Here is a 22,291-nt window from a genome sequence, read left to right as displayed (position 1 = left end):
GCTTTATGATGATCCAGATCGGGTGGCCTTGGCCGAGGCTCACCTTAGGGCCTTGAAGCAAGGTCGGCGCTCCACTGAGGAATATTGGGACAAATTTAGGCGATGGTCTACTGACAGCGAATGGAACGATCCTGTTTTGCGCAGTCAATTCGGCTTAGGTTTGTCAGAGCAGATCAAAGACGCTTTGGTACAGTATCTTTCTCAAACATCTCTGGAAAATCTTATGCAGCTCGCCATCAAAATTGAGAGACGGATCAAGGAGAGGAAAGCGGAACAGGAGGTACCTTCCTGTTCACCATCTGTGTTTGTTCCTGCATTAATGGACACTGAAGAGCCTATGCAATTAGGAGCCTATCGTCTTTCTGTAGAGGAGAAAACCAGAAGACGTACCCAAGGTCTTTTCCTCTACTGTGGCATCAAAGGTCATTTTTCCCATTTCGGCCCTAATAAGTCGGGAAAAGATTTGGCCTAGAGATTAAAGAGGAGGTTCACCTAGGTCAGGGGTCAGGAAACTTTTTTACCTTTTACCCCCAAATATATTTAGATACGCCGACGTTACCCCCTTGATTTGAAAGGAAGGAAATCATATATTATTAATTATTGGAATTCAAAATTTTATGGAATCTATTCAAAATTTCTTTGAAAGCTTCAACTTCAAAACTTCAGGTTTTGGAGAAATGATGTTGCTTAATTTTTGATCCGAAAGCAACAATATTGGGGCATTTTGATGTCAGAGCAATTTGGATACAGTCTTCTCTGCTTTGTTTTTCTGTTCGTTAGAGTGGAAAATCCTTGTTCGCAAAGGTAGGTTGTTGCAAAAGGCAGCAACTTTTTGACTGCCTCCTCATGTGCAATTTTGATGCCTTTGCAGCTGTTGACATCCAAAAATATGACAGATCTGCTTTGTTTTCAAATGCAATACGTGCTTCATTATTGCCTCGATGCTCAAGAAGTGCCTCTGCCAACCCTTGAGGCTCTTCTGGTACAACAGCAATTTCACATTTAAAGGGGTCTACAATACAACTGACAGTATGTGAATCGGCAGCATTACCCCCAGGAATTTCATTTTTACCCCATTTGGGGTAATTTACCCCTGTTCCCTGACCACTGACCTAGGTCATCTCCTCCAAAATCATTCCCTCCAGAAATGCAGTTTTTGTTCCTGCACATATCACTTATGGTGCTCACTCCTTTGATATTTCGACTTTTATAGATAGCGGTGCGTTGATAACTTTCTGGACATTGGATTTGCCAATTCTTCCGGGACTCCTTTCAAGAGTATCAGTACTGCTATTACTGTATGTGGATTAGATGGAGGACCACTCCTAGGTGGCGAGGTTTTGTGTGAAACAGCCCCGCTACAGTTGACAGTGGGAACCCTTCACTCAGAAACTCTGTCCTTCTACCTCATCAATTGCCCTTCTGTACAAGTAATACTGGGTCATCCCTGGCTTCGCCTTCATAATCCTGTAATAGATTGTGCTCAAGCGGAAATTACCCAATGGAGCTTGTGTTCTCAGACTTGTTTGATCTTGCCCCTGCAGCTTCTGCAGCCTGCTTCCGGACTACTTCCTCCTCAATACCATGAATTCTGGGATGTATTCTCTAAAAAGGCAGCTGACACTCTGCCTCCACACCGGGATTTTGATTGTGCCATCGAGTTAATTCCAGGTGCTAAATTACCAAAAGGAAGGTTGTATTCACTCTCTGGCCCTGAAACTAAGGCCATGCAAAAATATGTTGAGGAAAATTTACAAAAAGGTTTTATTAGGCCTTCAAAATCTCCAGAGGGAGCTGGATGTTTCTTTGTTTATAAGAAGGATGGTGGGCTACGTTCTTGTATCGATTTCAGAGGCCTTAACAAAATTATTGTAAAAAACACTTATCCACTTCCTCTCATCTTGGTCCTGTTTGATCAACCTAAAGGTGCTACCATCTTCACCAAAATTGATCTCCGCGGGGCATACAATCTCATCCGCATCAGAGAAGGTGATGACTGGAGGACGGCTTTCAATACCCATTCTGGCCACTATGAGTATTTGGTTATACCGTTCGGCCTTTGTAATGCGCCAGCTGTCTTTCAAGACCTCATTAATGAAGTTCTCTGGGAGTTCCTCGATCACTCCTTGTCTCAACACCTAACCCTGATTTACCCATCATTCTGGAGGTTGTTGCCTCTGACATTGGTGCTGGCGCTGTTCTATCTCAGAAACATCCTGGCAATTACCCACTGCTTCCTTGCACCTTTTTCTCTGCTACAGAGGCCAACTATGATGTTGGCAATCGAGAGCTCTTAGCCATCAAATGGGCTTTTGAAGAATGGCGTCACTAGCTGGAACGAGCTATTCATGTCATCTCAGTCATCACTGACCTTAAGAACCTCCAGTACAGTACAGTCTGCAAAACGGCTGAATGCTAGGCAAGCCCACTGGTCATTGTTTTTAAATCGTTTCCGTTTCATTATCACTTATAGACCAGGATCCAAGAATGTCAAGGTGGATGCTTTATCCAGAAGCTTTGTTTCTCATCATGTACCAGTTCCGAATCCGCTGCTTATTTTACCACCTTCAGTTATTCACACAGGTTTAGCCCAGGACTTGGGTATAACCCTTCGCAGATTTCAAAAGTTGGCTCCCTGAGAGACAGCCGCAAACCGCTTATTTGTGCCAGTTCAACTTCGGATGGCTGCCCTCACTAAGACCCACGAAAATAAGACCACCGGACAACTTGGTATCTTTAAAACCACGAACAATCTCTCACTGTCTGTTTGGTGGCCCACGATGTCTTCAGATGTTCGAGACTTTGTTATGCCCTGTGAAATTTGTGCTAAAAAAAAAAGTGGCAATGCCGTTTGTCATCCCACCTAATACACTTAAGCCTTAGTCTAATAATTAGGTGGGATGAGAAGCGGCATTGCCGCTTTAAAAGCAGTGAGACACAAGTCGCAATTGAAAATGACGTAGTAACAACATGCCACTGTTACCCGGGATCGTGATTTCTTATCAGACAGCCGCCCACTTGATCTGTCATTCTTAAGGTCAGTCTTCCTTTATTGTAAGTCGGCTAAGTCATTTTCGTTTTGGTACCATCGTGGTAGTCACTGTCGGTGACACCACCACCTAAGTTTCGTACCCCACCCTGCCTGTTGCCCTGACCTTTTGCTTGAATACTGGACCCCGTTGTTTCTCTTGTGACCCTGACCGCTTGGATACCAATTTGCCTGTCTGCTACAGACCTTGGCCTGCCATTGACTACCTGCTTCAGCCTGGACTAGCACCTCCGGTTCCATCTGCGCTACGACCATCATAGATGAGCTTTTACTACACTGAGCTTAAGACCTGAGGGCATCCAAGTACCTGTGAGTACATAAAGCTCTATGGGAAAGGCGGCTGCTAAAGGTGAAGACCTCAACCTCAAAGCTCATCTTTTTTGGTCTTGAGCCTTAACACTTTCCATGAAGCTGAGCAACCCTTATCTACCGTTTGACATCTGTTAAATTTCACAAACTTATTCTTTGAATATCCGTGGTGACATGATACCCCCACTCGATTCTACTCAACAAAACCAGACAGCTAGTGGTCAAATCCACTCCATTTCTCCACCCTCTTTTTCCTCCCATCCCCCCCTGTTTGTCTTTCCCCTCATTTGCAAGTCATAATGTTTACATCTTACGATGTATACATAATCCTCAGAATTCAGACCATATTATAAATTATTCTTAATGTTATGAATTACTATGCTGTGTATACAATACCTTACATATGTTTATTGACTTTGTAGAAGTAATAAAAATGTACCTTTCAAACAAAAAAACAAAAAAAAAGTACCAGGTCACTCCCTTTAAACTATGTATCAAACTCCATGGTAATTTTTAACCACCAGTTTCTGCGTTTTTCCTCTGTGGCACTTCTGCAGGAATAACTTTTTATTTTTTACTCAAGCAAATGTTATCTTTTTACTGTACAGGGCTTTCTTTTGATAATATATTAGAGTAAATGTATAAAGACATTGCTAATGTATGGGAATTATGCAGGGGAAACATTTTGTCAATGTTGCTAGCTACAGTCACAAAAAAAATTCAATCCACAAATTATAAACTTCTGCTGTTTAGAGGTGTACCAAATGTGCATACTTTATTGGATCTTTGGTGTATATTTTGGACCATAACAAAATATATATGCAAAATATGTTTGTGTGGTTGTTCTTTGTTTTACTTTTTAAATTTATAGTTTTTAAAAATTCTTTTTAAACACTTTTTTGTAACACTAGGGGATAAATGTATCAAGCTGCGAGTTTCCAGTGGGTTTGAAAAGTGGAGTTGTTGCTTATAGCAACCAATCAGATTATAGCTAGCATTTATTTAGTACATTCTACAGAATGACAGCTAGAATCTGATATGGTTGCTATAGGCAACATCTCCACTTTTTCAATCCCGTCGGAAACTCGCAGCTTGATACATTTACCCCTAGATGTTAGAAATATTGCAAAAGAAAATTGTCTTCAATTTTGGTTAAGTCCATTCAGGCATTTCAATGTATGTATTCATAAACTATACTGTCAATGCTCATAATATAAGCATATATGTGTTTAAATGACTTTCTTTTTTTTCTTTACATTGTTGATCTCATTAAACTACAGGCTGCAGTTTTGTAAAAAAAAGAAATCTTAGCTTCAAAACTTTGGTTCAATCAAAGTTTATCATATAATAGTTACAGGAAATCAAAGGGCAAATCATTTACAAACCAATTTGTGTAGATTCATAGCTGTATTCTCTGCCTTGATGAACATTGTTGAATGTCGCCATTCCTAACAGCAGGTAGGCCTAGAAATACCATACCTTCATTTGCCATCCACAAAACTTAATTATGTTTGATATTATACAATCTTATAGTCCTTACCAATGCATTGATTCCATTTACATATTTCTTCTATGTTCTAGAAGGGAGTTAAGGTATAATTTGGGTCAATGTATTAAAATGTTACTGGTCAAAGAAAGTCAAAAACCGGTCAAAAGTTGGATTGCTTACAGTGAGGGCCAATCTACTCTTATTTCAAAGTGGAAGATAATTTGGACAAAAATATTTAAAAAGCAAATTGTCACAGTCTTCTGCTGAGAAATTTTCCAAATTCTTCTAAACTTGCTCTAGGCCACAGGCTGCACCAGAAATTCTGCAAACATAGTGTCATGCTCCGGTCCCGCAAACGAGTACCTGTCTCGTTACCTGCATCTCATTGATCTGGAAACTGGCATGTTCTAGCGTCAGGCTCACTCCATTCATTCATCTACTGTCAGATCTGCGCAGGTGCAAGGTCTGTTGCACTTCAGGGCCTCCTCCCTCTTTCTCATTGACTAAGTGTTATTGGAGCACTATTTAAACCTCCTGGATTAACCTGTCTGACACCTGTTCTTCAAGCTCACTTCCTGCAGCCTGTGGTTCTGGTTCCTGTTCTCCTTGTGGGTTGCGTGCACTTCAGTCTGCTCTTAGCTCGTGGCCTGTGTTGAACTATCGCTGCTTCAGTATATATTACCACTGTTCCTGTGTCTCTACCACTTACCTGCTGGTACCAGTGTTACTTCCTGCATCACCTGGCTCCTCCACATCGTTCTGCTGTTCACTCACTCACGGGACCGCAACCTGCAGGTTCGGTGCCGCTAAGACCATATTTCCTTGCGGGGGTTTCTGGTGAAAACCACCATCCTGTTAGACTCCGCACCCGTGGGTGGGCCTAGCCATGTTCAGCAGAGCCTAGGGATCAATTTCCTCTGTTGCCAACCGTGACATATAGTACTGCAGTTTCTGTGTATCATTTACATTTTATTTTCATTTTATTTCCGTAAGTCAAATGTTTATAACTATTTTCAATAAGCATTGAAAAGTTATTGTCATATTAAATCACATGTAATAATTATCTGTCTTTATGTTCATAAAAAATTCAAATGTCAGATGATCTTGCCATCTATTGTGCCACATTTGTGCATGAAATTATTTGTCTTACAATAACTTTGCAATATTGGGTTGTGATTACTTTTTGTTAAGTCAGGGAGTAACTGAAGATGTTCTAAAAGTGTCAGCTCTTGCACTAAATCAAGTGGCAACAGTGTAGTTTCTTGGAAATCATCAATGAGCCCAGAACTTGCAGTAGGTTCACCTTTACTTAAAAACATAAAGCATAAAAGCACAGACTTAACATAGCAGAGATCAGGGGCACGCAGCACAAAATCATAATCTAAATAAAAAGATGAGATCATATTAAGAAGAGAGAAAGGTTCCAGATGTCATGCATTTCTTTTACTGCTTTGCAGCACCGCCGGGTTCTCTTCGCCCTGGTGACGCCCCCTCAGGCTGCCATGATGGACATTCTCTTCAAAAATCTGTCACATGACCGGTCCTGCCTCCTCTCCACCTCCCTGATCGCTCAGACTTCTATTTAAACTCTCACTGTGCACTGTTAGGGTGCCAGAATGTTGATAATATCAGTGATTTCTGGCTCACTAAAGTATATAGCAAGTGTTGCATTAGTTTGCCTGCTATATTCTAGGTGCTGCATTTATACATCAAGTGCTGCATTCATCTGCCTGCTATATTCGTGGTACTGCATTCCTGCTGTCGTTTTGCTGGCCATACCGGAGTCGAGAAGACCTTAGAACTTATTGCAAGAAGCTATTGATGGCCTACTCTTCGTAAGAAATTTAAGGAATTTGTCGCTACCTGTCAAAAGTCCTTGACATGCTCCTTACATTCCATTGTTATCTTTGTCTCCTCCAGATAGACCATGGTCCTATATCACTAAGGACTTTAGCAAGGATCTTCTTAACAGTAAATATGGGGGTGGTGGATCGGTTCTTTAAGGCTGCCCATTTCATTCCGCTTGCTGGTCTTTCCAATGCTCCAATGCTTGGAGAGCTCTTCATTAAGGAAATATTTAATTACATGGCTGTCCAAAGGAGATTATCTCTAACCTTGTTGTACAGTTTGTTTCAAGGTTCTGGAAATCCCTATGTAAACAACTTGGTATTAAATTAAATTTCTCCTCAGTTTACCATCCTCAATCTAATGGTCAATCTGAAAGAGTTAACCAAGATTTGGAAACCTTCATAAGAATTTATTCACCAGCCAATCAAGACGACTGGGTGGACCCATTACCATGGGCAGAATTTGCCCACTATAACCATTTTTAGGAATTCTATTCTTTCACTTCATTTTTATCATGTATGGATGTCATCCCATTCTTCACACCTATAAACTTCCACCTTCTGAGGTACCTGCAGTAGTTGGTCTATTTAGTAAATTCTCAAGAATTTGATCTTCAGTTAAAAAGAGTCTTCAGAAATCTTCCCATTATAAATTGTTTACTGATAAGAAACATCAACCAGTCCCAAATTTGCAACCTGGAGATAAAGTATAGCTAGCGACTCTAAATATTCATATTCCACTGCTTCTGCCAAGTATTACGTTTGCCCCAAGATATATCGGATGTAAAATTTTACAAGCTATCAATCCGGTGGCTTTCAGATTACAACTAACCACTACATTGCGGATCCCTAATGTATTCCATGTCTTGCTTCTGACACCTTTTATCATCTATCAAGATTCCTCTAAGTATAGTTCACCTTCCACCTTTGATGTACATCAATCCAACCTATTTGAGGTGAAGCAAATTTTGGACTTCTCCAAAAGTAAACTTCAATTACTTATTGATTGAAAAGGATATGGGCCTGAAGAATGCTGTTGGGAAAAAGTTGAGTTCTTTTCAAAAATCCCATCATAAAATACCCTTAAACCATTCTTAAGGTGTTCAGTACCCACCTTTTAAAGATGGGATGTCACTTTTTAATACATCTCTCTTGCTGCTTTGCGGCACTGCCTGGTTCTCTTCTTTCTGGTGGCATACACTCCGGTCTGCCATGATGGATGTGTGCGGGCAGGCATGCATGTCATTCTCTTAAAGAATCAGTCACATAACTGATCAGGCTTCCTCCCTACCCTCTGATCACGCTGACTCTATTTAAACTCGCACTGTTAGGGTACCAGAGTGTTTATCTCTGATAGTATTAGTGATTTCTGGTTTGCTATAGTATATATCCAGTGCTGCATTCATCTGCCTGCTTTATTCCTGGTGCTGTATTCCTGCTGCCATATTTCCAGTGCTGCATTCATCTGTTGATATATTTCTGGTGCTGCATTCATCTGTCTGCTACATTCCTAGTGCTGAATACATCTATTGGTACATTTATACTCCTTGTCTCTGCACCTAAGTCTCCTGTACATTCATTTCCACTCACAAACTATGCTCAAGACCAACCCCAGGGGCCACAAAACTGCATGGCACATGCAGCCAGACCCATACATCCTTGTGGGGATCCCTGGTGAAGACCAGCATCACGCCCTGGGCATGAGTAGTGCAAAGTTGAGCTGGTTAAGAATATCTATCTTTGTGGTTACTGAGAAAATACTTCAATAAAACTTCAAGACAATTGTCAGCACTTGAACTGGGACAAGAAGTAAAATGCACAACAAATGGAAAGTTGCATGTGTGTAATGGCCCTTAGTGTCTGGTCCAGAGCTGCAGATGATCCCCAGCAAGGTGAGTAATCGATGAGGCAATCCATAACTCTATGTCATATCCTAAATGACCAAACTTCTATATTACCTCGTACAATCGAGCTAACTCCTTGACTATCAAGATGAACTTTAGTCTAGGACTGAAATACTTTGAACCTTACTGTTTGGTCTACATCGCTAAGCGCCATAGCAAAATTTGGATGGGCGCAATGCAATCTATCCTCCCATGGCCCCTGCTCTGCTCTAATGTGCATGTGTGTGGGCTTGTGCAGTGCTCTCTCTTTCAGCTTTACTGTGCTTGCATTGACATTATAGAGGGTGCAGACAGTGGTGGAACTACCATCATTGCATAGGCAACTAGGGGCCATTGTTCATCTCCGGACTTGTAACTGCGGCATTCCCTTCAACAGTGGTAGTTCTGTCACTGCTCTCAAGGATTAGAAGTAGAACTTTCATAGCGCTGTCTTTTGTATCTGATTACTTTTGGCATGTTATATGGATAGTTTACATTATATATGTGCTTAATGATTTAGAAATTATTTTTACAATATTTGTTATATTTGTTTTATACATGTGTTCCATTGTAATAGCGAATGCTTGTCAATCACACCACAATCTTCTGTGCCCAGAGGTACATCTATCAGTTAATTCACGGTATCCAGATCACTACTTTACTCCCATCTGGCTTTATAGTTTTTTTCTCAAGGGTCTCAGCATTCAATGCTCATTCTTAAAGCCTGTTAAATGAGTTTCGACAATGATAGTCCAGAAAATAATGTAAGTGGAACTGTACACACATACTTTCTAATAAGTGTTCAGTTTGCTTTGCTTCATGTCAATTTCAAATTTGCCTGCAGCATTAATACTCAACAAAATATAATGGAGTTATATGGATGTGCTCATTAAGTACATAAAACACAATGGGCCTTGATTTATCAAGGCACGTATCTGCCGATTTTTAGCGTGTTGTACGCAAAATTACTCTGCGCATGCCCAGAACCGGGACATTAAACGCAGCCCTGTCCACTCAGTCTCCGAGTGCAAAGAACACTTACTACAGCCTATGAATTTTGGGAAGTGAACAGGGCGTGGAAGGATTGTTTTGCCACAGTCCATGTACAGTAAGGGCGTGCCAAAGTCGAGCGAACGCAGCTACGTCCGAAGCTCTGGGCATCTCAAAGTTACTTGTTTTTCTGTCGTTACTTGTTTTTCTGCCGTATGTCTTAGACTAGCCCTGAAGCTGGAGCAAGTCCTGATCAGTGGTGTTGACATTCTCGTATGCATGCTATAATATGTGTTTGCAAGCAGTAGCAAAAATAAAAATGTATTTTATGCTCAGCATTTTTGATCATCTTTACACTTCAAAAAGACAACTTAAACAGGTTGAGATTTTTACATTTACCACTTGGTGGCAGTACACACCAGTCACTTGAAGCTCATATCAAATGCAACTCTTACATTGATTTACTTTCGCTGAATGCAATATTTTGCACTTTGGCAAATTAATGGATCGTCAGTAATTCCACAACTTAGGATCTCCACCAGGGTCCAATGGAAACTGAGGGGCCCAGATTACTCTAAGCTGTTTTATGTGTGTGTTTTTTTTGACAAACAGAGGGGGGAAAGGGTGCCCAAACCAGTGTCTTGCCTAGGGCCCCATAGGGTCTTAAACGGGTTCTGAGTATATTACAGGACATTTCTGAAATGACAAAAAAGCAGAGCTTGTCTGTATGCCCAAATGCATTTTCTAGAGTCTAGTCAGCACTCATCAAGCAGGCAAGCAGCACTCAAGATTCACTCATATACTCCTATCAGAAGATGCACAATTTTGCAGACACCCACAAATCCATATACTTACCTATGAAATTAGTGCATTTGCTTAAATATAGGTAAAATGGCATATGCACTGTTGGAGATGAATGTTTGCATTTTCAGAAATGACTTTGGGGGGTAATTTTTATCTCTGTCATGCCAATGTGGGTGATCACATACTACATTACCTAATATTCTGCATGATAAAACTGGTGTAGTTAGAGTAGCTTTGTGTACTCTTTCCTCTGGTCATCAGTGGCATGGAGGTCTATTTATTATGACGGTGATAGGGTTGATTGTCTATTGCTGCTTATGGCGGTAATAAAAAATTACCAATCATGATTGATTATTAAAATTTCACTGAGGCAGCTGAGAGATACTGTCCCAGAGCAGTAAGAGTCAACTTACTGCTTCGCTGGGCCAGTCTCAATGGATAGGGGCATATGTGACCCAGCTAGCCGGTTCAAGCATGCATTGTGAAGCTGAAAGGCCAGGCTTAGGGGTATATTTACTAAAGTGCGGGTTTGAAAAAGTGGAGATGTTGCCTATAGCAACCAATCAGATTCTAGGTGTCATTTTGTAGATTCTACTAAATAAATGACAGCTAGAATCTGATTGGTTGCTATAGGCAACATCTCCACTTTTTCAAACCCGCAGTTTAGTAAATCTAGCCCTTAGACTTTTTCTTCCACTTGGTAAACAAGAAATAAAAAATATTTAATTTAAAAAAAATATATATATTTAGCCATTGAAATAATTCTTCATTCTAAGAATAAAGCATCTTTTCATTGATATGCTGCTGCTATCGCCATCCAGACATTAATACATACTGACATGGCCATAAGTATTACACAATATACATAAAGCTATAAGGCTCATCTAAATTATATTAGGTGGGGAACCTCCCCCTCCATAAAAATGCATTAAAACTAACACATGCTTAGGATTTTTCTTTATGTTTTTTACACATTTCCCATGCACTGCGACTTTACCAACACAATGCATTGAATTGATAATGTGTTTTATTGCATGTAAAACTGATCATGTCGCATTCTCAAGTTTTAACACAACAATAAGACTTTATGGTATGAACTGCTCCTTCAACTCTAGTTTATCCTACTTCTAGTTTATCGATGCCTGAAAAATGTTATTAAGTGTGAATGAGCCCCAAATCATGAATGTTATTAAAAACCTTAGGCATTACCTTCAGTCCAGGAGACCCACTGGTTCCTTTTGGTCCCAGATTTCCTCTTTCTCCCTGTAATAGCAAGTTTATGTGATTTGTTGCTTAATCATTCACAGTTCATTTCATAATGGGGCATAGAGAAAACACAAAAGGTTTATACATAGTATAACCATAGTAACCATGTTTGTATTGAGATACAGCACTATCCTTTGCTTCATTGCACCTCATAATCATTACTTTGTATGTCAGTGATCAATGTTTCTTGATTTTGTACTGTTCTTTGAGATTTATTGATTTTATCATTTTTGTAACTCTATTAATATGTGTATGGCATAAATACATTTCATATAGTAAGTGTAGTGTGACTGTGCTCCTTATTAATGGTTTATTTTTGGAGGGTAATACGTATCAGTAGCCGTTCTAACTATAGATGCTAGAAAATTACCCGGATTAGTCTGAGAGCCATCATTAGGACCTATAGTTCAGATAATACTAATACTAATAATACTATCTTCTTTTGAATTACTTTATTGTTGGCTTCAAATTAAGGTGTCCTCTTATTAACCACCAGGGAAAACTCTCAATAGCTACTCACCACACATCACACACAGGGGTAGCTTACAAAAGAGAGAGAGATGAATACACTGGTGAAGTGTGGTGAGGTGCAGTATTCTGGGATAAGCTGTGCAGCGCTGCGGAATCAATGGCGCTATATAAATAAATGGTGATGCTGATGATAAGTGGAATTGCTAACGACCTAAAGTAGAGATGGTGCCTCTTATTACACTCTAATACACTATCCAGTGGGACCTTATAGCAAAAGAATAACTCTATTGCTTACAGTTCTAATCTTGCCCACCTAGTGCGGTGTTGGGCTGAAACAATAACACCACTGCTCTCTTCCCCCTAGTTCCCTAGAAAGCACCAAGATGCAAAAGCTACCAGGGTACTGCTACTACCCACTGATGAGACAATGTACTAGCCACCCAGCTTTATCAATAGTAATGAATTAAAATTAATGCTAGAGGTAGCATTTAATGCCCAGTGCTTCACTATTTATCTAGTCCCAAGTGCACGGAGGGTATGTGTTACCGCCCTCACTACTTGCCCTAGTATTCTTACATTTTTGTTGGGTACTGTACCACACTATGCTTCATTCTGTAACAGATTCAGGAGCAATGTGACTGGTGTAGGGGAATGTGGGCATGTAGGGCACCAGGAAGTAAGATGAGAAACACATTTCTGGGGCTCCTAGATTGGTGAGGCCTGAGACAAGATCCTCACCTTGCTTCATTGAAGGAATGACCCTTATCTTGGTCTTTATCTCATAGTACCAAGTGAGGTTTATAGGTCTATTCAACCAGCTCTCCATCCCCATTAATAATTTGCTTTGAACACAAAACTGGTTTATGCAGAACAAGCCTTGACAGCCTGACAATCTATTTTTGAGGTTGTGAGCTACAGCATAAAAAGCTGTTAGATTATAAACAATTAAAAAACGCAATATTTGTTGTCTGTGGGGATTCCAGTCAACTGTACAAGCCCTTTGATCTCTTCTTTAACTTCATGTATTTATAAAAAATCTTCACACGAAATATGGTTGTTTTAAAATGAATCCACTAAAATGTTCTCTGAGAATTTGAACCAATGTAGTGACAGATATTAGGTTGAGATGTCAGTAATGTTAAATTACCTTTAATCCCATTGTGCCAGGGAAACCAGGATCACCTTGAAAACCCTAAAAAAATATAAGCCCTCTTACAATGTGTTCTTTTTATTTAGTACATGTACAATATTAGCCAATTTAAAAAGTGAAAACAATAGTCATATCCGAATTACTGACTGCATACTGCCACATACCAGCACAGCAGAATCAAAGCTTAATGTAGCTAAACATAGGGTTGTCACTTGTAAGGACAATAAGATTGTGAAAGTTTATTCTATACTTTATAAAAAATTATTCTTCTTAGAAGTTGGGCAACATGACTGGCTTACTGGGTTGGAGTACCCAAAAGACCCTGGGACTGAGACTGAACATATTTAAACTAGAACTCCTCAAAATTAACCTGCATTGGATTGTGGACAAGCAAACTTTTTGCAGTCTCCAAGTGACTAAAGGGTCTCCGGCGCTAATAGGCAATAGAACAAACAAATGAATATAGATAGGACATCAAGTGCAGCAAATCAAACAGAGGAAGTGCAAATCCTCTAAATAAATATAGAAACAGATAAACAGATTGCGCATAAGATGTCCTTAATATAGAGAAATACAGTATGATAATAAGACCAAAACAATAATGGATATAAATTGATATTTACTAAGTATACAGAGGGTTAAAACAATTTAATACATGTACCAATATAACACAAAAGGTTTTGCTGGCTCCACGGAGCAATTATACTCTCTCTCTCTGGCCTCATTTATTGTAAAGACCCTTGTTACATTGTCTCCAGAGGCGTTCTTTACAGTTACAAGCTCTTTCAAGGAACCTTCCACTTAAGTCTGTGGTTGTCCGGACGGATTCACTGGTGCGCACCAATATTCAAGTTTCGTTTTGTACCGCCTAGCCGCTCAGACGGCGGACTTACATTTTCAATCTGGACTATCGAGGCGGGTAAGCTTGACTCCTTTATCTATGGCTGGATTCATTCTATTTTGGCTACATTAAGATATGCAAGACGGATACACTTTTTATACTTGCAATTTACCGCTGCCATATGAATGCGATATAACCAACACTAAAGAGGTGTATAATTAATCACCCCCATCGCTTTATTCAGTATGTGGCAAGTTGTCATCTGAAGCTATGTTGTGATTTGACATTACGGAGCCTTTGTATACATCTTTTGTCCAACATTTTTTATCTAATTGTTCTAGGACATTTCTTGGAAACATTGGAAGTTCTGTGAAATATAAAACACATTTTGTGGTTTTTTTTTCTAAAGGGTCATTGAGCCTGTGCACTGGATCATGTGTTATATTGGTACATGTATTAAATTGTTTTAACCCTCTGTATACTTAGTAAATATCAATTTATATCCATTATTGTTTTGGTCTTATTATCATACTGTATTTCTCTATATTAAAGACATCTTATGCGCAATCTGTTTATCAGTCTCCAAGTGAGTCAACTTCGGTTGAACCATACCAGTTACCAACTACTTAGTAGACTCCAATTAATCCAGTAACTAGTTGTCCAGCAAAAACTTCCCCAGTGACTGAGACTTTATTATCCCTTTGAGGATAAACAGTATATCCTCTATTATGCACAATGGTGCCAGAGTGCCTCTTGCTTGTTTTAATTGAAGGACTGACTGACCATGATGCAGATGATGTTTTTGCTTTGTGTTGACCCTTTTCAGCATGACCAGTGCTATTTGGTTACAGTTATAGTTCATACAAGCATGCTTGTGCTCTTATTTGACCCATTCTAATGTCAGCAGAAAGTTACAATGTATCTAGAGTCTTACACATGGCAAATAAAATTGTTTACTTTCCAGTCACAGGGCATAAATACAACCCTTCTACCCATAACTGGTGTGGCCTCAAGTACTACAATCACATGAAGAACTTTAAGAAACAACAGTTCTTTGGGTGTAGGCGGTGGCAGTGTGGTGCAAATAACTGGCTCATCAATAGTGCACTTTCCTCCAGACTACCTTCAAAACAGTTGCATTTCTTTAGAGTGGTTAACTCAGGGAGCACAGTTTGTGGCATTACAGAATTGAGGTTTTGATAAGTAGTTTTATCAGATATCATGAATATAGACATAATGGGCCTCATTTACAGACAGAAAAAAAAGGTTCAAATTTACTCCTGGATAAACCATGGTGCAATGCAAGGGGTGGACATGCATTTTTTTTTCTTTGCATTAAGGGAAAATACTTTTTGCTTTTGCATTTAGCACTCAAATACTGGGGAGCTTTAGTTTTACACTGTGATTTAGCGTTGAGCTAGGATACACCACCTTCCCAAATAACCAAACTATAAATCTGTCTGCACGTTTTAAATTTGTTCCCCCTGTAGCACAACATGGTTTTGCCAAAGAGCATAATTGCACCTTCTAGCTGGTCTATTCTTAACTCTAAATCTGGACCAATTTTCTCTCTCCACTAGATGTCTCCCATGTTAAATATTGATATTAATCCATTCATTCCCTCTGTGGTTTAGTTTATCACAATTTAAACATGTTCCATATTTTCTTTTTTACTTTTCCCCTTTATTTTAAAGCAACTGGTTTCTGCAACTTTCTCTCCCACTCCTTTCCATCTCCTATTATCTGGGGACATTTCGGAATCCAAAGGAAAGATATTCCTGCTTCTGATGTACAATTTGACAAATTTCAATACCAATATCGTGTGCTATGAAATATGTTAATACTTTATAAATATTGAATAATAATGACATATGCATCATACTATAACAAGTGATTCACCTTTAGTCCTACTGACCCGGGTGCTCCAATTCTTCCTGGAATTCCTGCTTTACCCTAAAAATAGAAATACAGCAGTTAGTGACTTCTAACAGTAAACTTAACAAATGACTGTCCATCAAAGCAGATTTCTAGCAATTCAAATAGACTGTGATTTCTTTTTTGACATGTTGGTGTTGTAGTGAGTTTTATATTCTGTACTTGAAAATAAGTTCTCAAAATCCTTATTTGGTGTCTTTACTGTTCTGTCTTTTTAAATCCCTAACCTAGCTAGTCTTACTAATGGTTTACATAAACAAACTGCTTAATTGTGTATACAATTATTTTTCTGTTCTATTGAAGTCACTGGGGCATATTCATTTGCTTTCAATCAGATTTCTTTGTAGGTATTAACGTTGTTGGAATTCTGGGCAGCGTTAAAACGATTGCCACGGAAAAAATGTGCCAAATGCTACTTTAGACATGATTACGTGCGTAAAGTTTTGCTTAATGCAATTGAAATTTTAATGCAACTTGCACATAAAGTCTGAGGTCTGCAGAAAAGCTGAATAGCCTTCATTGTCTACAACCATTGTATTATGAAGAGTTAGCAAACTTCTGTCTCTTAGCAGATGTAGGGATTTATGCATGACGGTGTAAAGATCTCTATTGCTGGCAAAAACATGAGTTGAAGCCATCCAAGGCATTCAGTCTTCTATGGACATGAAAGTGGCTTTGGCACTGCTCCTTGTTCAACCAGGTGTCATATTTACTGAATACATCCTGTCCATAGATGATCTGAATTACCTGCCCAATCTAGTCCTGCAGCACTGGAACCTCTGCTATCAGGTAATAACAGTAGTTCCAGGCGTGGGACCCACCAAGTTGCTAAAAAAAAATACATTTAAGAAGATGTCACATCTGAGAATAGAGATCCTTAAAGTCATTGCTTTATCCACTATGAGTTCAGAGCATTAAACAGACAAGAGCTAGACTAAAATCTGCCTACAGAACGAGCCTAAGTTGGTGCTCATCAGTATAGCATTCTGCTCAGTGTGTGGAATACTATAGAGAAGACCTTTTTGGGAAATTCCCTGCTTAATAGTGATCATATGCAAGTAACCATGTCTTACTTGGTAATACCCCTCCTACTATGTATGAGCTCTATAACCTTATTCTCTCTCCCAGTGAGGTTACCTAGTATAGGGATCATACATTTCTTGCAACTGTCTTCTTAATATTTGAAAGATACATAAAATGCACTCAGGATTAATGTTAATTTGCAACAAACCGTAGATTATATAAGACTACCAAGCACCATTGTGAGTTACAAAAATAGCACTTACTGGTGGCCCATGAGGTCCAAGAGGACCTGCTTGTCCTCTTTCTCCTTTATTACCCTAAAAAAGAAACATTGCCAAATATGACTGAACCTTGTTACCTGGTAAAGTCAAAACATTATAAAAAATGAAGTCTGTTTTGCAAGCAATTTACAGAGGCTGATTAGATTTGCTAAATTTAAATTGCACCTGTTAACTACAGGCAGTGGCCGCAGCCGTTTTGTGAATTCAAATAATGTTCATGCAGCTTATTTTAGGGTAGTTTAATGTGAGATATTTTCTCTCTGCAGAAAAACAGCTGGGGAACAAGCTATTCAATATTTCAGAGCTGACAGGAAAAACTCTGCCTCAAAAGCTGTAAAAGATGTAATAGAGGAGGAGCTGTTGATTGCCATAACAAGTAACAATACCATAGATGTGAACGATTAAAACACTTTCTGTAATATGTCCGAGCTATATGAATAAAGGTTAATAAATAAATAATATAATGTTTGTCATACTTGCCCACTCTTTTGGAATTTCCAGAAGACTCCTAAATTCCAGGTAGGGCTTCTGGACCCCCGATAGAGCAGGCCATTGTTCTGCATCCTGCCCTCTTCCTAGTGAAGTCGGCAGGATGAGGGTCTCCATGGCGCAATTTGCAGCAAATCACGGTGCCAAAATTATGTGAAATGCCACGCTCTAGCCACCTCCTCAGTAGCACTCCCCTCCCGGATCTAATGGATGGGCAGCAGAAGAAGTCGGCAAGTATGACTTTTATATAGTACTTGTTTACTTCTGCAATTTTCCCACTGCCCATTAAACTACATATTAAGGGCCTGAGTCATTAAGGAACGTATCTAATGATTTTGTGTGCATTGTCTGCAATATCACTCTACGCATGCTCTGAACCGGATGATATGCAACAGAACGCATCTACGTCCAAGTCATCTTCTAGTGCAAACAATACTTACTGCAGGCTCTGATTCTGTGTGTATATATATATATATATATATATATATATATATATATATATACATATATATATATATATACATATATACATATATATATGTATACATACTGTATATATCTATACCTGTTGTTATGGAGGGGGGCTTTATAAAGCTGGGAAGGAGATTAAAGTGGGAGCAATTCACACATAAATGAGCAGAACACTTTTACTCTTACTTGTAGCATGATTTAGAACTACAGTCCTGCACAGAACATAATATAATGGCAAGAACGAAGGACCCACACTTGGTTAGACTGACCTAACTCACAGACTGACCCAGTAAAAACAACCATTGTTTTATTATTACCTTCTTTCCTGGAATCCCAGGACTTCCTGCTTGACCCACTGGTCCAACAGGACCCTAATACAGTAAAAAGGATAAAAAATATTTATGCAGTCAGTACATCAAAGCTGAGTTATGTTTCACACTATCAGTGTTCTACAAGAAATCTGCACCATCTCTAGTTCCCTCTGGCACATATCTAACCTCTCCCCTGCCCAGGGCCGTCTTTCCCATTGGGCACAATGGGCAGGTGCCTGGGGGCCCTGCAGCCCAGGGGGGCCTATCGGAGGCAGCAAAAAAAAAAAAACCTGAAAAAAAAGAAGAAAATACTTACCTTACTGTCAGCTGGCAATCCGGCTCCCTCCCTGGTCTCCTCCTCCGTCGCACTCGCAGTGCATGTCGGGCGTGACATCATCACCCCTGCCCGACATCCATTGGGGAGCGCGACGGAGGAGGAGACCAGGGAGGTAGCCGGGTCACCAGCTGACAGCAAGGTAAGTATTTTCTTCTTTTTTTTCAGGTTTTGTTTTGGGCTGCAGGGCCCATATATATATAATAATTTTTATTTTTTTATATATATATGTATATATAGGGGCCCCGGTGCACTGCTGTGCCCGGGGGCCCAAAATGTTGATAAGAGGGCCCTGCCCCTGCCCTCCTTATCCCGCTTCTTCACAAACTCAAAATATTCCTCACCCTCATTCATGATGATGACGATGATGATGATGATCCTCCACTCCTGGTACCACCCACTCTTGTTTGTACCAAGCATCAGATTTGGAGCTCTCTCGCACTGACTAACCACTAGGTGTCTCCTGTTTCTCTGCCTCCTCCCTTTAGTTTGTAAGCTTATGTGAGCAGGCCCCTCTTACCTCATACCCTACTTCTCTTGTTACCTTTGCCATCGGCATGCCAGCCTCATTTTGCACCTCATCACTGGGCTCCTGCTCTTGGTCTCCACATCTCCCTTCTCTTCACACCTCAGTCACTCTCTCGGATCATGTTAGTTTCTCCAACACTCCTTGGCACAGGTTCAGCTGCCTCTAGTTCTTTCCCCTGCCTCTCCTCCTTCCCTTTTCTACTTTCTAAGTGTTCTGGGATTCACTCATACCTTATTGCCCTATGTGTCTGTTCATAGCTGTGCAAAGATTTTAACTACAGTGCATTTATTGTATTGTCCTGTAATGGTATGTTCTATGCTCTCTGTACAGCATGCTTTGTGGTGCCCTATAAATTAAAGATAGTTTGATCAAACAGAGATTACTTTTGTTTTTAACTGGAGACAACAAGCGTGAAGGGTGGGTGCTCAGTGTCCCACAGTGATTTCAGAGAAAAGGATTTAACATAAGTGTAAAAATTCTATTTTCTCTTACATCATATGGTGGACACTGATATTGGGGAGTTCCCAAACCTGCCTTTATTGCAAAGTACATTCAGAAGAAACAGAGCACAGCAACTTTCATCCACGACTGGAAACCTCTGATGCAAAATCATTGAACTTGTAAAACTTATTAAATATAAGCACTGAACACTAATTGGCTGCCCAGCCAGTCCTATGCCCCGCCGATCCAGGAGGCACTCACTAATCTGGTAGAATGTACTTTTAGATGATGATTGACAGGTTTTCCTGAGCCAATGTAAGTTTGTCTGATAACCAAAGTAATCCATCTAGCAATTGTCTGTTTTAAGTCAGGCCAACCTCTCTTGTGGTTATCATATAAAACCAAAAGTTTTTTAAAAAAACATCAGTTTCCTTAACTCAAGTTCTTTTAACATAGGACTTCAGAGCTCAAATAATATCCAATAAGTCCTTTAAAGTCTGATGCTGGCGAAATGCCTCACAATGTCCTGGTTTAAATGACATTTGTAAACCACCTTATGCTGAAAGATGGCTTTGTCCCAAGAACAGTCGTATCCTCATGAAAAATAAGATATGAAGAGAACTTCAACTCCATTGACTCAAGAGTTTAAAAGGGGGGTTGTTGTAAGAGCAAAGGTCTGAACCTTTATATAATTAAGTCTCAAACCTTTTCATAACCCCTCCTGTAAAAATGTCACGACTGGTAGTGGGTGTATGACTGATAGTGGGTACCTGCTGTTGTTGGCGCAACTCAGAGGAAGGCGCGGAGTCTAACGTGCCCCTGGTATTCACCAGGAACCCCCGCAAGGAAGTATGGACTCCGCTGCAGGGACACGCAGGTCGCGGTCCTTCCTAGAGTCCACAGCGAGATACAAGGGGGTGTCAGACAGGCCGGTTCAGCAACGTTCAGGTAGAGGAGGTACAAAGGGAAATCCAGAAGAATGGTGAGGCAAGCCGAGTCGGTAACCTTCAGGGAGCGCAGTACAAAGGCAGAATCCAGATAGGGGTGGTCAAACGGTCCGGGTCAAAAGGGTCACAAGCAGCACGAGGAATGTCAGGAACAATACAGCAACTGGTACACACAAACGCTGGAGACAGGAAGACCTGATACTCTGGCCCTGATTAGAGGACAGGAAGAGGTTTAAATAGTGTGGGGATCCAATCAGCATCAGCGCTGCAGCGCTGTCATGCCTGCCGCCGGGAATCACATAGCGTCCCGTTGCCTAGCAACGGGGCGCGTCATACCGCTAGGAGATGGATGGCAGGGGGGATCCGGAAGTGATGCGTCTGGTTGCATAGCAACCAGACGCGCGGTCAGGCAGTCAGGCGGCCGTGCGGACGGCGCCTGACAGTATACCCTCCTCTTCCTCCTCCTGTTTGAAGGAACTTTTTGAGAATTCTAGGAGCGTGAAGGTCCTGCTTGTCCACCCATGATCTCTCCTCTGGGCCAAATCCTTTCCAATGGACAAGAAATTGCTGTTTGCCACGAAGAATGCGAGAGGCCAAGATCCGACTGACTTCGAATTCAGTTCCAGAAGAGGTTTGTATTGGTGGGGGACGACCGGGAGGTCGATAGAATTTATTGAGTACCACTGGTCGTAGTAATGAGACATGAAAAGTATTATGACATCTCAGAGAAGGAGGAAGTTTCAATTTAAAGCATACAGGATTAATGACTTGCATGATGGTGTACGGGCCAATAAATCGAGGAGCCATCTTCATAGAAGGAACCTTTAGTCTTAGGTCCCGGGTGGATAGCCATACTTGGTCTCCTACCTTTAAGAGAGGAGTGGCCCTCCGATGACGATCTGCAAAGATTTTGTGATGCTGAGTAGCCTTGAGTAAAGCCGTCTTAGTCTTAGCCCAAATGAGAGAAAATTCCCGATAAAGAGTATCTACGGCTGGAACCGGTGAAGAGGACACTGGAAAAGGATCCGGAAACACAGGATGACTTCCGTATACAATAAAGAAAGGAGAGAATCCGGTAGACTCATGAATGTGTTGATTATGGGAGAACTCCGTCCAAGGAAGGAATTGAGACCATTTATTCTGGTTGTCGGAGGTAAAACAGCGGAGGAATGTCTCGAGATCCTGATTGATTCGCTCCGTCTGTCCGTTGGTTTGCGGATGGTATCCCGAAGAGAATTTCAATTCTATGTTCAATCTCTTACAAAAGGTTCTCCAAAACTGGGATGTGAATTGGACTCCGCGGTCCGAAATGATCTCCTTCGGGCAACCATGTAGTCTGAATATCTCCTTGATAAAGATATCTGCCAGACGACTGGCCGTGGGCAGTCCAGTTAGAGGAATAAAATGTGCCATCTTCGAAAATCGATCAAT

General features: G+C 40.5%; 1 protein-coding gene across 1 annotated transcript in view; it reads right to left on the bottom strand.

Moving 5' to 3' along the window:
- LOC142159497 (uncharacterized) overlaps positions 1–22,291 on the bottom strand; it is a 154,526-nt gene that overhangs the window by 34,925 nt on the left and 97,310 nt on the right. Inside the window, exons 13-15 of the mRNA XM_075214395.1 lie at positions 15,999–16,052; positions 13,256–13,300; positions 11,581–11,634 (exon numbers count right to left, since the gene is read on the bottom strand). Coding sequence (XP_075070496.1) covers positions 11,581–11,634; positions 13,256–13,300; positions 15,999–16,052 — 153 coding nt within the window. The remainder of the gene's footprint in view (positions 1–11,580; positions 11,635–13,255; positions 13,301–15,998; positions 16,053–22,291) is intronic.

The sequence above is a fragment of the Mixophyes fleayi genome, chromosome 5 (genome assembly GCF_038048845.1).
Source record: "Mixophyes fleayi isolate aMixFle1 chromosome 5, aMixFle1.hap1, whole genome shotgun sequence".
NCBI lineage: Eukaryota > Metazoa > Chordata > Amphibia > Anura > Limnodynastidae > Mixophyes > Mixophyes fleayi.
Note: the sequence above shows the minus strand (reverse complement) of the source record. Positions and strands in the feature narration are given on the sequence as shown.